We start from the raw sequence: 16937 nt of genomic DNA, 5'->3' as shown, positions 1-16937 counted from the left end.
AGTAAGGGCCCACAGATCCACTCCTTGTCAGGTCTTTGTATGGGATGATTTCAGCCCAAAATAGATCCTCTTGAAGTCTGCCGGTAGCATCTAGTGCGAGTCCTGTTTGATCCGTGTCTTCTAAACGTAGAATATAATTCCCTTAGTTTGCCTGAGCCAATGAATAGTTGCACCGTGTCGCACAGAGCTGTATGGATGCCTCCGAGATGCAGGTAACCTGAAAACGGCATCAAAGTGCAGAGAATCACATCGGTGAGAAGAGAAACCAGATCCTCATCTCTCGACTGACCAGTAAATCTTTTCTAAGCTCACCTGTGGGGCTCTGAGCAAGCAAGACAACCTTTGAAAAATGTCTCGAGATCCAAGGAGGAGAGTAGAGTACGCTGCATTTTGTACATGTTGCCGAATGTCACGCGTTAGAGATTATAAATTAGATGAATTCTCTTAATTTTCTCTGATCTGGGGGGTTATCTGCAAACGTCATTTGCGCGTGGAGTCAAACACGTCAAAGGTAAACGAGAGGGACCATCAAAATGTGCACCCATTCCAATTAATTTGTCAATTACCGCATCTTCCTCTGGTCCTGGAAGTGTTTTATGAAATGCAACTGAAGTTACACCATCGTAGATTTATTTTCAATCTTTCCTTATTTTTTCTAATTCTTCCTAATTTTTTCTGATTTTTTCCTAATTTTTCCTAATTTTTCCTGATTTTTTTCGATTTTTTCTGATTATTTAATTAATTATTCGAATTTTGCGCGCATTTCTCTGGGCGCCGCCATTTTCTGTAAGCTCCGCCCACCGCGAGTACAGCTAGCGCCATGTGGCGGATTTTCGGTGAACTAACCCCTCGAAAAACGCGAAAGTGTTGACCCTTCTTCAAGCGAAACCGAAAAAGTATTGACCGCCATTTCTCTGAGCTCCGCCCACCGCGAGTACAGCTAGCGCCATGTGGCGGATTTTTGGTGAACTAACCCCTCGAAAAACGCGAAAGTTTTGACCCTTCTTCAAGCGAAACCGGAAAACTATTGACCATTTTCTGAGCAAAAAAACGTGAAAGTTTTGACCCTCCTTGAAGCGAAAACTGAAAACTATTGACCACTTTTCCGAGCAAAAAAACGCGAAAGTTTTGACCCTCCTTGGAGCGAAAACTGAAAACTATTGACCACTTTTAAGAGCAAAAAAAAACGTGAAAGTTTTGACCCTCCTTGAAGCGAAAACTGAAAACTATTGACCACTTTTCCGAGCAAATAAACGCGAAAGTTTTGACCCTTCTTGTAGCGAAACCTGAAAAGCATTGACCACTTTTCGAGCAAAAAACGCGAAGGTTTTGTCCCCCTTGGAGCGATACCGGAAAAGTATTGATTTTTCTTGAATTATTAAAGTTCAAAATGGGTCAATACTTTCTATCATCAGTCAACGCGGGTCGGCGACCAAAGCGCCTGATGATAGATGCACCCGCATTACATGCGACGTCTCCGCTGTAAGGCGGGTCTCCTGACGTCAAGGGGCAAGAAACTTGGAATTTTAGTTCACGCAAGTTCCGCGAGCCGATGTTACGCTACTCGGCGCTACGTGTCACTTTTTCGGCGGGGAAGATGGATTAATTTGAATAATTAATTAAAACATTGAAAATAAATCAGAAAAAAGAAGCAAAATGTGGGAATGAACCTGGAATGGTGTCACTTTGCTTGCTATCATCAGATGCCAGTCTGGCGTTGGGAAGATGCGGTAATTGAATAATTAATTAAAAATTCGCAAGAAAATTGGAAAAAATCTAGAAATAACTGTCAAGTTGTGTTACTTCACCTACGTGTTTGTGGGCACTAGCAGGAGATAGAGAAGATCTGGTAATTATTTAAAACATGATTTAAAAATTGAAAAATATTTAGGTCGAATGTGGGATTCTTGGAAACGAGAATCCGACTACAAAATGGTACAACGACGGTAAGCCATTAAGATATTACGGTTTTTCTGCATTCCAAAGCGGAAAATTTGCCATACATTAAAAAATTCGATTGTTAAATCAATTTGGGAAAAATGGAAAAATATTGGAAAATCTTAGAAAGTTGGAAAAACTAATCTCTTCAGTCAAAGCTTTGAGTTTTGAATTGCGACAATCGCTTTCGTATATTTTTGGTTTTTTCGACGAATAAAATAATATACAAGCGTAAAATTTTGTGGAGTCACTTTATTATTCACAATAAATTGCATTGCATGGTTAAAAATTAAGAGATGAGCGAAAAAAAATGATCATCGTAATGATAATGATATACGTTTTTCAAAGAGGATCTCAAATATTGCACGAGATTTTATAAAAAATATATTCTACAATTATTGCATACATGTATGTTCTTTCTTTCTTTCTACTAGCTACGTACCCAGCTTAGGTATGATAGTTTCATCGGAAACTTTCGAGTCACAAAAAATTTCATTGAATAAGTGTGCTCATTTCTTGTGTGGAAAAATATTCTACTACAATAGCATTAATAAATATATCGTATTTTACATAATCTATAGGTATGTATATGCTTGAATAAGTAATGGCACGATCACTAGTAATTTGTTGTTCATTTTTGTTATTATGCCGTGAATGAGAATTGTTCTTTACGGAGGACATGATTTGCTAACACTAACAATGATCATCAGGAGTTTCCGAATTCACACCATTCACATTTTATGTTATTATATTACCCTGTTCTATATTCACCTAAATTTCGTTTTAAAAAGCATTGTCTAATGAGGCGTATATTACCGATCAATAATTTAGTAAGCATAATAATTTAGTAATTCAGTATCGACGCAGTGCCAATACCTTATTGATAATCATAAATTTTACTTATAGGTATTTGTTAACGCCCATTTTTTATAGATTTGCAATTCGTAAGGCAGTGGGCTAATTGTATCATTCTTATGTTTCTTTACATTGCTTAAATATCTCCAAAAGAAAACCAAACACTCATTTGGTATAATAAAGGGGCGGATTTTTACCAATTATTCAATACTGGTACCAAGGTTGACGACGAACCCAGCGAAGTTTCATGCCAGATGCGGTGCGTATTTTAATGCTCGCGCATTCAGCGGCACGAACGGTTTCTTTAACGCTTTGCATGAGATTTTGCGCATTTCCAACGAGCATATCCGTGGCTTCTTGATCTTCCTCCGTACCTAAACGTTGAAAAGGTAATAATTTTTAGATAGCGTCGACGTGGGCGATTATTTTTTAAAACACCAAAACAATATCGACTCAAACCTTTCTCACCGTAAATCTGAGAGATCAATATTTTTTTTGGGGTTGATCGGTACATTGCTTAGCTTGTGGAGGGTGGAGTTCAGTTAATTGGGAAAAAGAAAGAAGGATGTACCGTTCTCAAAAAATTTTTTGCAGTACTAGGGAAGACAAAAGACCGACGTACTTTCTAGTTTTAAAAATTAAATGGATAAAGACATGCTGACGTGAATTTACACGATGCTATAAACTAGATACCAAAGCTACAGAAACACTCTACTTCCTAATCCACTTTGGAATAGAGCAAACTTACTGCGACCAATCAATTCGTCTGCACCAATAGAGAGAGAGAGAGCGGTATGTTTTTCACCAACACACCGTGCATAATTAAGAACAAGAAATCAGAATACCATTAGTTAAAAAAAAAGATAGTTGCTAATTTTAAAGAGTAAGAGCTCAACGCTACAGTAGCAGCCAGAAATTAGAATGACCTGTTTCAAAAATAATTGTTGTGCAAAAATTGATAATTTCTACAACTTGAGATATATATATATATTTTTTTTTTTTTTGTCAACGAATTACCATTTGCAATATCCAGCAAGCTGTAGCGTAAGAAATCACTTCATAAATCATTTTTAAAACGATTGAATGAGTTCTCAATGGAGTGTTTTTTTTTCTAACGATGATGATAAACAACAACAAACATGCCTACCGAAATTTCATTTTTCAACTATCAAAAATTGCAGGTACAAGAGTGCTCATGCAAAATCGTTCAAGCAAATCACGATTTATGTTCAGCTTTTTTTTACCATTTAGTAATAATTCCTCCCAGCTGGGAAGCATTTCTATGCACAAAGAAATCATTTTGTCAGTTAAGCATTGATTATTGTTATCAGCAGTATTGAATTTGAGCGGTATTTACAGAAGCTGCGGTTTTACCTCAACTTGTTAGTTGTTTCTATCAGTAATTTTGAAATGAACGATAATCAAACATGTTGATGTGAACAAATAAATTAAAGTCAATAAACTCTAGCTCACTAGTATGTCTGAATAACTAGCAATTTTAAAAATGTAGCAAGGCTTCATTATCAAAAGTCTCTTCCGAAACATCACTGTCAGTGCATTGGGATTATTATTTAGTTGAAATTGTGAATGTAAAAATTAGTTTACATGACATGTGTGTACAGCGAAAATAATGATCACATGCTAGTCTGTGTCGATTACAGTTATGAAATTAAACAGATGAGCTGTACTATCCTTTTTCAATGAGTGAAATTTTTTTCCAAATTAGAGCAAGTATCTGCAAAGAACGTTCACTGTACCTTGTGCTCCGAGCATAGTAGCCTTCACCGTGGACAGAATCTTGAGCTGTGTACCTATGGTCGGTATACGTTCGCAGACTTGAAGCAGGTTCTATAGAAATAAAGAATTCGATTTCAATACCGTCTTGTGCGCAGAGATAATCCTCATTCTTCATCATGAAAATATCGATGATTGAAATTACCGTGCGAATACGTTTATCCGTGCACTCCCTGGCTAGTTCTTTGGCGAGACGTGTTACTTCTTGAGAAGCTTCCGCAATTGCTTTAGCACAGGCGATCAAATCCCTCTTATTTCCACCTTCGCCTCTAACAAGTCCGGACAATCTTCCCATCAAAATGGCCATCTTCTTCGCTGCAGCTATGATATCGTTATCCTTGCTCGACCACTGACGCACTTCTTGATGGAGGCCGTGCGCTGCCATCTACGATTTTGAAAATTCCCATAATTGAACACAGGGATTTGGCTATATGATATCGAATTAATCAAGAGCGGTGAAAAACTGACCATTATTGGCTGGTTGGGCTGCGGTGCATGCATAAACATTTCATCCTCGTCGTCGGTTTCTGGTGGCGGAGGTCTTGGTGGAGCCAATTCACCTCCAGGTAAAGGTGGGCGAGGCGGTGCCATTTCTGATTTCAATAAGTTAAATGCAAAATTATATAGAATTTCAAAAGTGTGGTGGAAAACCAGGATACCAGGAAAATAGTCGATCGATTGAAAATTTTTTTCAATAAGAAATATTGAAATGGGAATTTTCAAGAACCAACGTTCTGATTAAAACATGAAGGATTTTGATACATTGAAATTACATACATATTGAAAGCCTTACCGCTGTCATATTGACAGTAATCTTGCAATCCTGATAGCATAAAACATGAAAAGCAACAAGTTTCATAAATAGCAAGCCACTGTGTGAGATGCAAATTGATCATGCAACAAAAAAAAAAAAAAACAATCCCCAATATGCTCCCATTGAACATGAAATCATATAATTTAAGTAAGAGCAGGGCTGTTATAGAATCTCTGACTAATTCACCAATTAGAAGTATCAACCCTGGATTTACTTCTCAAGGCTACATTTTCGTACACCTGAATATAAGAACATTCATGTAGCAGGAAACAAATGCCAGCATCCCCTGTGGTATTGGAAATGCAGATAATGTGTCGGTGTTTCTTGATATCCAACTACAATTTTTTATGACTAGCTTACGTGCACATTCCAAAGAGAAACATGAAACTGAGAAAAGGACACTGTTTGCATGTTGCATGATCCGAGATCATGAGATTCGAAAGTTTGTTTTTCATTCTGGAATCTGTATAAATACTGTGGAATGATGATAATTTAGACTTCTGAAGTACAGAAAATGCAGAGGATTCCTAATTTGGTTTATAACGCAATGTTGCCTATATAATTCGGGTGTTGTTAGTCATTCAAATAATCGATCAGGCATTAAGACACGATGCAAAATTTTAAATTTACATTTTACGAAGATTACCTCTGACTCGAATTGCTTGTTCTAATTCATCCTCAGAAGCCAGCTCTTGGTAGAGAAGATCAGGGTTATCTCCTGATAATTGAAAGTGGTTTTGCATTATGTCTATCATACTAACACTCAAAGTTGGAGTCATCGTTGTTACTACTTGTAAATTCAAAGACTATTTTTGATATCCAAAATAGAAATATTCAGTCTTATCTAATAATTCTTTCAATACCTCCACGAGCCCATTTTGGTAAAGGACTGATAGAACGCCCTTGCGTTTTATTGACAGTCAAAGTTGGACTTGTGACACGCAAACTGCTCGGTGATGGCTGATTTCGCAACGGCTGCCCGACTAATATTATGAAAGAAGTATAAAGTACATAGATAACCAAATACGCAAATCATAAAAATTTTGTTGAAAATTCCAGTATTTGTTGATTGGAAATAAAAAGAAACAATAAATGATGAACTACTGAGAAAGATAATAGGAATGAAACCCACTGCAGGCCTTCTAATTGAAAGACGAGTCTATTTTTAAAAGTAGGCAATCCTTTAAAATGAAAATGAGAAAGAAAGAGGGAAGACAACATGCATAACTGCTCTTTTTTTGCAATGTTTTACATGACATTGTACCTTTATCTGTGAAGTAACTGTATTGTTGACCTGGCATTTGTTCCTCTGTAAAAAAAAACAGATGGAATCGTAACAACCAACTTTCGACGATTCAATAATCGATACAATGATTGGGATTGATTGAATTTCAGGGAAAAAAACAAAACAAAAACTGTTCACTTTCAAGAGATTCCCGAAACGACACGTGATGGCTTTAGGTCAAAGGACAGAAAGCAACTTTTTTTGTTTATCAAATTTAGTAGCTACCTAATGAGTCTACATAATTGTAAGGGAGTCGCCTGGTACTGGTGGATGTCGGTCGTGAGAAAATTTCACCCAAAACTGGTTTACTTATTATTTTCCCATATACTCCATCTACGTTGTTAATTTCTTTGATTATTAAATCAGATTAGTTAACATTCTAAAGTCTACTATAATACAGCTTATTAAGTGAAGAGATAATAAATTTGGTACTGTTTGAAAAATTCATTAAATTGTCCATCATTCTAATCCTAGTATTGTTAGATTTGAGTTTTTTAGATAAAAAATTTCTATTCTATGATCAAATCCAAAAGTTTAATGTGAAGTAAAAAAAGCTATGAATAGCGAAGAAAAAGAACCAGTATCAAGAATTTATTCTTCATACTTGCGTATTGAAGAAGAAAATATTGGGAATGATTCTTGACTTACCACTGTTGATTCGAAGCTGAGACATATCAGGAGGTGGGGGAAGATCTGGATTAACTGTAATAGCCTTTCGAACTTTGCCAACATTGGACAAGAGCTGAAATGAAATAATCATCTGAGACTCTAATATGTGACTTGAAATGCAATTTTTCTGGTAATCAAGAGGTTTGATTCAACTTTTATGAACACAAAGCAGATAAATCGTAATAATTTTTTAATTCTCGTAGAACTTACGGCGCGATTACTTTCCCTCCAGCGAGATACGGCCGGTCCATCTTTGGTATTCATAGCAACTGCTTTTGCATCTTGAACCATGGGAGCAACACCTGTTTAGGAATTGGAAAATTTGTAAGCTGAATTTTACCGCAAATTTGGCACCTTTTGCACCATGTTTAGGTAACGAATGAAATTTTGATTTGAAACCTGAATTTACAGAAGAACGTTGTTTCGCGTTATGATTTTTCTTTGATATGTTTCTACGATACTTGGTGTTACCGTGTCCCATGATCGTTCGTTACTGTTGAGAATTTAAGCGTATCGAAGTTGTCTAACGTATGCCAAAAAAACCGGAGTGTGTTAAACTCAATAGAGATTAATTACGAAACCAATTATGTCTGTGTTCTCATCAATTAGGCAAGGAATCGTATTTGGCATTGAAAACAAGAGACGGTCAAACTCTCCAAAGAGCAGTCAAAAGTAATAATAGATACTTGTGAACAAATAAAATCCAACCGATGCAAAATTTTATCTCTGTTCTTGCTTGTCAGAGAAACAAACTCAAAACTAGTCAACTCAAAAATCAAAACCGATGCATAATTTTAAGAAGAATTTTACTCACTATTTTGGAGTCCATCGGCAGCAAGATTGACACGTTGAATGAAAGCAGGATCTTCGCTGTTGTCACTTTCCTGTTTAGCGACGAGGATGACACGGTTAGCGAGCCTTGCAATGGACGCTGTATTGTCCACCATCTTTTGAGGATGATTTTTGTTTATGGCATCATCGCAGAGGAACGAGTGCTTTTGCATTTGCTCTTCTGAGGTTCTGATGAAATCCCCGCTGTCTGTAGCCTCGTCGCACAGGGCTCTTGCTCTTTGAATGGTCTCGGCGTACTGCTGCCGTAGATTTTCAAAGTGTTCATCGGCAGCTTTACTCTCCGGGTACGTCATCCTAATACGACCAGCATTAACCAGTTGGGGTGTCAACGATTCCACCTGTGACGCGCTCACCGCAAGTGCCTCGGCCAATTTTTTATTTCCGCTACTTCCTGTTTAAATAAATTAATACCAAATCAGTAATTCTTTCACGCTCACGCAATTTGATAATCCTTACCTCCAGCAGCGACCATTCTTGCAGTCTTAGCAGCTCTGTTTGAGAAATTTTGGAGAGCATGAGCTTTGTCATTGAAATTTTGTTCCCTTCCAGGCGTCCCTTCTGGGGATAAGACTGCGTCCGTGAATTGTTTTAAAGGTGTTGAAATATCAATAAAATCCTCAACGACTCTGGAAACTACAGCCTGCTGAATTCGGTTCTTCAGTTCGTACAATTTCTGTGACAATTGACGAGCAGTTTCTTGAGCTCTTGGTGTGTTTCCCTGACCACAGGCACAGAGATCACCAAGCTGTCGCGATAAGTTGTCTACTTCGTCGCATAGGTTCAATATCTCTGCTTTGTGGATCCCAGGTAATCCCTCGGCAACCTGAAGAGAGCATGAAAAAGATGTTAGAAATGAAATATCCTAATCACACAGCAGACCTAAGAGTCGCACTTACGTTAGCAAGATGTTGATTCTATCCATTAGTAGCGTTAGAGTTAAAAGAATTATTTTGTTTTTCATGAGCACTGTTTTAAAATCGAAAAAGACATACCTGTTTGCCCTCGTGGACGATCAGAGCGATCGCTCTTTGGCCAAGGCCCTTGTCATCATTTTGAGGGTTGAGGAGCCATTTGTTTGCCTGTTCCAGTCGTCCTGCTACAGTATGTGCTGTTTGCGCGATTCCAGATTTATCTACAGCTACAATTGTAGAATAAACTGTTGAGCGTAGATCATTCAATTTGTCTTTTATGGCACGAGCGAGCGATTCGGCTTGTGGAGTATTTCCTACACAGAAAATTTTTTTGAATTAGACGAACTTGACGATCGAAAAATTTAATCAGTGAAAATTACCTTTTCCATCCTGTCTAAGTTCGCAGAGGGCATCAGTCATCGTGGTAATTTGTGAGGCCAATTTTGTAATTGGTTCTGCTTGCGAAGGAGCCAGACATCTTTCGGCCAAACGTTCAGCCTGTTCCACAATTTGTCTGAGGCTTTTTTCTCCGACACCACCTCTCAGAGCACCTCCATCGTCGAGCCAATCTTGCGCAGCCCTCAATCGCGATTCGATTGCACTTTGCGCTTTTTTGAGGACCTGATATTTGAGAATATTTATTGAAACTTAAAAAAAAATTCAGTATCGATAAACATACCGTTAATTGGTCGGCATCCCATTCTTCCTCGTCATAAGTTGTGAGCTGAAGAACTCTTATGATCTCATTTAGCTCGTCAGACATACGGCTGGAGAGATAATTTCGATTTTCCGCAGCTTCTTCCGCACCTTTACCCCCTTGTGCTATTATGTGGATGAAGATTTTCATCGAGCAAATTAATATTGGTGCCAAAGTTTTTACCTTGAAATAAAAAGCGCGTTGAAATTTTTCTTCTTTGAATATTGAATCAAAAATACACTCTTCAATTCGTTTCTCCATCCTTACCTGATCCAGGCAGCGCACTAATATTTCACGATGAACCTGATGTGTCAGTTCTTTTTCACGCGCACTTACTTCTCGTGAAACTTTACTCAGACAGGGACTAAGATTCTTCAAAAAATGTACCAGATCTTCCATGGTCTCGATCACTTCAGCAACTGCCAAGTAATCCAGAACTCGTTTACACTCTCGGATAATTTTTCGAACCTCGCTCTCGTCGAAGCAAAGAAGGAGCGAACTTGTTCCTTGGAGGATCCCTCGTGATCCCTCTATCAACTTTTTCCTTGAATACCATGAGCATAGGTGTGTTAATATCTGTTTCAGCCAGCACTTTTTATCGCTTTGAATTTAACTAATGATCGAATACCTAGCGGGCCCAGAGTACGGATCTTGTTTAAGCATGGCAGATGCTTCTTCGAGAAGTCTGGAAGCCCCTTCGACCCGGTATAAGGCACCTGGCATGTCTTGTTTGAGTAAAGCATCGTCAGATGAATTGATGGTCTCACGCCCAACCTGGAAATCGACACATGAAAAGGACATGTATTTACTGTATGGTTACAACGATAATTTTCAACTCACTTTGACAAGGTTGGTGACGGCCCTGCTAACTGCCTGGACAGGCCTCTCCAAATCTGGCATGGCATTTCCATCTTCAGCTTCTTCGTGCAAAATGACCAGCCTCGACACCTATGAGAGTGTTAAATAAGGTAATGATTATGACGAAATCTTTTCTCGTTCAAAACTATACAGCTAATATGATCTATGACAATTTATAAATAAGCCTAAGAGCTCACAAGTAATCCCTAAAAATATATTTCTCTCTTTCTATTTATAATTCTTATCAAAATAAGAAACATGATTGTTCCAGTATTATATAACAGGCCAAATTATCAATTGGAGATAAATTCAGCGTATAAATAAAAAAAAATGGAATTACAGACTCCAAATAGTTTGAATATACATAATATGGTCTGATGATTCATAATGTACAAAACGTTGCTATCGGTCCCTTAATTATTCATATTTTTCATTGAGAAAAGGGTATACCCTATATATAGATAAAAAAACAGAATGTTTATTCTCGCAAATGAAAATAACAGGAGTGACCATATATGGTCACGAGATAAAATGCATCATTTCCATAAATCGTGTGGGTATACAAGATCACACAACACGAGACTGAGACTACAGCACATTATGATCATAATCTAAGGCATGATTACCCTGCAACCGTACTTGAAAAGGCAAGGTTCCAAGCTCCCTACAAGTAGGCCATTCAATAAGTCTTGTGTAAGAAGGCCTTTAGAACTCTTCGTCATCTACTACCATGGTGCCGGTTACACTGAGGGAGTCTTTATTTTCTGACAATATATTTTTAGATTTTGGTGTAAACTACCGACCTGGTGCTTCGAGCTACTACAAGAGCTTGCCAAGTGTACAAAATTCAGAATTATAGGTGTGGCTCAACATAAAAGTTCACATGTAAATTGTGTTATTATGATCTGTAATCATGCCCTTTAATAAGTTTCCTACTTATGATCATAAACATTTTATTTTTACCTGTTGAATATGTATGGTAATTTTTTAAACGAAATTGTTGTTAATGTAGGATAATGTCGGAGAAGCTTATCTATATTTCCTTCTAAAGCAAAAATTGACGGTCATGATCCCTACTCTGAAAACTAATGTCAATCTATGGACATGCGATGAGAAATCCTGAGACTAATTTATTGTAGTGAGATCGAAGAAAACAGAAACCACGCCCAAAAAGTGGAAAGAATCAACAACGAAACGTTTATTTTCCAGTTGAATATTACAGAATGTAGAAAGGAGATGATGTCACTGTTTTGTGTGTGTGTGTGTTGTGTGTGTGAAATGTGTCACTCTCGTTGAGTGTAATTCCAGGAGATTGTAATTCGTAAATTTAGATCTAAGTTCATGATTCCAAAACTGGTTGTTTCCACCCTGAACAATTAATTTGTATTATCATAGACATATTGAACTATGGTATTATACACGACGCACAAATGTACACAGTGTGCATTATAGTGAGCCACAAATAAACCTTTTATTGATAAACCCAGTTTAATTTATATCATTTTATTATATTTCTTATTTTTGTTTACGAAGAGAAGATAGGGAACAGAAGACGCCAATAGCAGATTTTCTATCGTTGGTTTAGCTGCTAAATGATGCAAAGGAATGTTGATAGTACGCTTTTTCTACCTCAGCATAAAAATGATGAATATTGACGAATACCTATAAATGTCAGTGACTAACCTGCTGTGCGACAGGTTCCAAAATGCTTTCGATTGTTTTAGTGTGAAATACGGGCATCTTGAGGCGATTTATATTCGGGATTTAGAAGAACACACTCGACGCGATTCACGTCCACTGATTGAAAACTTAAACGATTATTTTTTTCAGCAATTTTTTGCTGGCGTTCAAAAAAAAAAACCGCTCAAAACGGACGAACGAAATAACGCCCCCCAACGTGACAAGGGACCAAAGTCAACTGACTCAAATTTTCAGTCTGTAGCGCTGATCGTGAGATGAGCTTGGCCAACTCTTGACCAACTTGACGAGCTTCGCGTTTCGTCCCTACCACGTGACGAAACGAGGAACAAAGGCGCAATGTATCGAGTTTAAATGAAATAAAAATTTATCATACGCAATTATTAAGCAGAAAAATTTCATCAATGTCGCATTTTACCCGAATGTCCATAGCTTTGGACTCACTATTAAAAATGTAGGTTACGTAGAGAAGCATAATGGAATCAAGTAATGGATTCTGTTGAAAAACCGAGAACTGGAGAAACGCTTCATAACACCAACTGTTGGATAAGCTTCAAACTTCATTTTTTTTCATTTTAAAGTAGGAAACCAATAAAAGGAATAACAATATCATTAGGGAATGTAGAAAAATATTAGCCCCATTGTCAAAAATAGGCAATGTGCAATGCGCTATCCAAGACATATTTACAGTGGGACTGTGCACTCTTTATTTTGAGTACTTTGATAGCATCTTAAAAAGTATAAATACACTCATTTTCAGTTATTCTTTTGAAATTAAATTCACTGTTGATTACCTTAAATTTAATATTGTAGATATCGTTAATCGTACATAATCCACCCAACAATATTCACTTTTTAGCAAAGGATATCTTCATAGCATGAGATGGTGTAATTTTGAACCCTTGAAGCGCGTCTTTAGCAGCTCCAGATTGCACCTCGTTTTCAAATTCGACAAAGGCTATATCATGTCTATTGGGGACCAATCTAACTTCCTTAAAACCAGGGAACTGATTGAACAACATGGACAACATCATCTCGCTTGTTTCATCAGGTAAATTTGTCAGGAACAGAATTTGGTTTGGAGGCTGTTCAGGAACTGCTGTGTTGACCATTCCCGTATGCTGTGGTACTCCGGAATGGTAGCCCGCTTGCTGAGAGTGCTTGGCCTGTTCTTTAGCCCGCTTTTTCGCGCGTTTTGCTTCTTCCTCTGCCGCAGGAACAACACGCTTCGGCTTCTTTGGACGCTCTGCAAACGTCCCCTTCCGTTTCGCAATTACATCGCTGTCGGTTTTGGAATATTGTATCCTCTGGAAATGAAAACAATAAGGGAATCTAGAGCTCAATGTTTCATTTAGGATCTGCATTGAATCAACTGATTTAGAGAAGATAGCCATTGGTTCCAAAATATGCACAAGCAAAGACGTCCAAGTAAAGAATTTTCTATAAGGAAAGACATGTGAACTTCATAGAGATAGTAGTTTTACCATAGGTTTATCGTAGAATGGAAAGCCTTGCATGGATCTGACAGCATTGGTGGCACTTGCAATTTCTTTGAAGATGACGAAAGCTTGGCCACGCATTTTCAAAGTCTTAAGGGCAACGATATCGAGGATCTGACCAAACTGTGAGAATATCGCATAAAGGGATTTCTGCAGTTCCTCTTTGTTTATTTTTTCGTTCAGGTTATTTATGTAGATAGTATTATTGGGCCTGATATCCATCTTGATACGAACTGAAATGAATACAAACATTCTGTAATGAAAGATTTTTCGGATTTCGATATGAAAGCATATCTATTACAATTTAAAATGTCTCTCAAAGTTGCATAGCGTCTGGTCTCACGAAATTAGAAAACATTGCATTTCATGTATTACTTCGATGGATATGAACATATGTAATTTATGTGAAACCAACAAAGGGTTGAATAATTATTTTTCCGGCTCAAAGTTAAAACTTACTTTAAAAATTCACACCAAGCAATCGAACCGTTCATACACGCTCGTCTAGCGTCGAATATAAAAGGTTATGTCAGCCGTTTTTCTATCCTTCACCAATGATCTTCAACTGTCTTCAACCCAATCACACCACGAGTAACTTTACGACCGCGATGCCTCATAGATGGCAGTGTTTGAAACCTTTTGAAAGTTTGAAACGTCCAACAGTCGGCAACAATTGGAACAAAGGGTTAATGGCGGTCGAATTGAATTTGAAATTTGAATAAGCATCGCGCCGCAAAAAATTCTTTCTAAAAAGATATCTGAAGCGCTTGATTCATTTTGAATCAATTTCGAATAGATTATTGTGAAAACTGGATTCAAGCTGTCGAAATGCCGCATTTCGAAGTACGTAAATTTATTTGAAGTAATCCAAGTAATGTCAATTGAAATATGATTGACGCAATGACGTACCACGTTATTTCCTGGCTTTCACGTGATCAGATATAAGGAAAATATACATGGGAAGTCTATCGGAAGTCCGCCAAATTTTTATGACTGTTAATTCTCTTGTAAATCTGATCGAGACCAACTCCCGCAATTATGACTCCTTTCATCTGCTGGTCAATGCCATAGGTTTAGTGACCCTAGATGATGATAATTGTGATAACAATTACTCAAGTACCATCTTATCCTCTTTGATTCACAGGGTACAAAAAAAGTAGTAGTCATTGCATCAATCGTCATCGCAATTGCTGTCCTCTATTGGAAAGCAGAACATAAAATCCCAGAATTTTTGCCCCTTATTACGTCTTCTGCAGTTATATGCCCAGTAGAGCCTTAGGGATTTCCTTTCGCACACATAACGTAGCTTGCGGTTTTTTTTATCATTATTTTTTTATCATTGTTATTTCAAGCCTCAGACTTAATACAAGCAAACTGAAAAGTTTTTGCTTTGTACAGCGATTTATTATAAATCCAGAAAACTTCCTACCCTGCATTCAGTTTACGACCGACAACGAACGCCTTACAATAATTTACACAACTTACTGAAACAACGAAAGAAAGTTCAATTGCGTTATAGGTCAGCTTTTTTGGCATTTCTACGACCTGCAACTTGAGATTATTTTTTCTCTTGGATGAAATACGGATGAATCCGCCGGATACAACCAACGGAAATCGTGGCGACATGAATGACAACACGAGCACGATTTTCACCAATGAAATCAGTGACAACAGAAGATTAAATACTCTTAGTAACCCTTCGGCGACAGCAGTTAGCGAAGTGCATATTCCCGTATCAGAAAAAGAGATGGAAATGAGAAATAGAGAGGGATTCGTGAATCCGGACGAAGTTAACAAGGTGTCGAAAATCTCAATAAAAAAGATCCTCAGTGACGATCCAGACGCCAAAAACCGATCGGGTAATAGCAAACCAGCGTCATATGCAGCAAAGAAAACCGCTGCGCAAGGGATGATGGACATAGCTCTGTTAACGTCTAACGCAAATCAACTTAAAAATCTCGTGGAATATCAGGACAGCTCCTTGATTAGCTTCTACTTCATTTTTGCACTGATTCTCATCAGTCTCGGCTTACAGGTAAATTTCACAATTATAACTCGGAAACGTGATTCAGAAATTAAAGCGTCAAAATTATTGAACAATGGAATCTCCGTTCATTTCATGAAAGGAAATTACTATAATCCCATAGTTAATCATATCCGTGTTTCATTTCACTGGAATAAACATGGTGTAATATCATCCACGAATTGCGTCAATTTTATTTACTTTTTTTACAACAGGTCGGAGTTGGCGTTGGCTTGATATTCAAGGGTCGTTACGATTCCAAGGGAAAGGATAAGGCCGCTGCCGCAAGGGTTAACAAATATGTTATGTCTGCGGTATTTCTAATCACGGTGATAAATATATTTATAGCAGCGTTCAGCATGGGTTCTGCAAAGCCTGCACCTACCGCAGTACAATCTGCTCCAGCAGCTCAACTCTAACGGTCTTACTAATTTGAAGTAATTAATTAATTAATTAATTACCTACCCTAAGGAGAATTACACCTTATCGCATGATCCTCAATTTTGTCACAATTTATATTAAAGTGTGTCATTATATATGTATATTTATTATTGAAAAATAAAATATTTTTTATAAATAAAATAAAAAGAAATATTGTATGACGCTTTTAAGTAAGATCAGACTCAGTACCCTCACCTTTGAAAAAAGTGAAAATTTTGAAGTTTGCAGTTTCTTCTGACTTGTCAAATCGTAATTCTCAAAAGCGGCTATAATACAGATTATACCTGCGGTATTTCTTATCGCATATCGGTGATATGCATAATATGTGAGTATAGGTTGTTTATCGCCTAGCCTTCAGCAAATAGCATGTTTAAAAGCAGAAAGGCGTTCATGCGTCCTTAATAAGCATAAAGAATACGCCTTTTTATTTTGAGTATAGGCCTGCAAAGTAACAATCATGATTTAACTATACCGCAACCGAGGCCATAAATAAAGCATACAAACTCGATTATCATTGGAATATATTTGTATTTTTCCCGCGCTGAGTTTGAATAAGTTCGAGTTTGAAGATCGATTCCATTCGATTAATGAGAATTTTTAAAT

General features: G+C 37.4%; 3 protein-coding genes across 14 annotated transcripts; 1 reads left to right on the top strand and 2 right to left on the bottom strand.

Moving 5' to 3' along the window:
- Positions 1-2170: 2170 nt before the first annotated feature.
- LOC105688480 (vinculin) lies at positions 2171-12619 on the bottom strand. 11 transcript variants are annotated; one of them, XM_048650138.1, is made up of 22 exons: positions 12357-12619; positions 10656-10763; positions 10444-10589; positions 10083-10359; positions 9798-9998; positions 9499-9739; positions 9200-9432; positions 9104-9121; positions 8664-9030; positions 8170-8598; positions 7566-7657; positions 7335-7428; positions 6666-6710; positions 6265-6384; positions 6048-6119; positions 5381-5410; positions 5056-5180; positions 4733-4972; positions 4551-4641; positions 4038-4073; positions 3542-3559; positions 2171-3167 (listed from the first exon to the last, which is right to left on the bottom strand). In XM_048650138.1, exons 1-22 carry the CDS (start codon positions 12411-12413, stop codon positions 2998-3000), a joined length of 3210 nt encoding a protein of 1069 aa, XP_048506095.1. In that variant the 5' UTR covers positions 12414-12619; the 3' UTR covers positions 2171-2997. The 11 variants fall into 11 exon arrangements, with proteins under 11 accessions (XP_048506095.1, XP_048506097.1, XP_048506098.1 ...); XM_048650140.1 differs by lacking the exon at positions 3542-3559; XM_048650141.1 differs by lacking the exon at positions 5381-5410 and having other exon boundaries at positions 12357-12617.
- A 435-nt stretch (positions 12620-13054) lies between these two features.
- LOC105688263 (U1 small nuclear ribonucleoprotein A) lies at positions 13055-14485 on the bottom strand. Of its 2 annotated transcripts, none has more exons than XM_012404415.3 (3): positions 14330-14485; positions 13856-14103; positions 13055-13678 (listed from the first exon to the last, which is right to left on the bottom strand). In XM_012404415.3, the coding sequence occupies exons 2-3, from the start codon at positions 14090-14092 to the stop codon at positions 13220-13222; spliced, it is 696 nt and encodes a 231-aa protein (XP_012259838.1). In that variant the 5' UTR covers positions 14093-14103; positions 14330-14485; the 3' UTR covers positions 13055-13219. The 2 variants fall into 2 exon arrangements, with proteins under 2 accessions (XP_012259838.1, XP_012259839.1); XM_012404416.3 differs by lacking the exon at positions 14330-14485 and adding an exon at positions 14172-14288.
- An 813-nt stretch (positions 14486-15298) lies between these two features.
- On the top strand, positions 15299-16594 carry LOC105688273 (ninjurin-1-like). The gene is made up of 2 exons (XM_012404431.3): positions 15299-15905; positions 16109-16594. Exons 1-2 carry the CDS (start codon positions 15456-15458, stop codon positions 16310-16312), a joined length of 654 nt encoding a protein of 217 aa, XP_012259854.1. The 5' UTR covers positions 15299-15455; the 3' UTR covers positions 16313-16594.
- The last annotated feature ends 343 nt before the right edge of the window (positions 16595-16937 follow it).

The sequence above is a fragment of the Athalia rosae genome, chromosome 2 (genome assembly GCF_917208135.1).
Source record: "Athalia rosae chromosome 2, iyAthRosa1.1, whole genome shotgun sequence".
Lineage (NCBI taxonomy): Eukaryota > Metazoa > Arthropoda > Insecta > Hymenoptera > Athaliidae > Athalia > Athalia rosae.
Note: the sequence above shows the minus strand (reverse complement) of the source record. Positions and strands in the feature narration are given on the sequence as shown.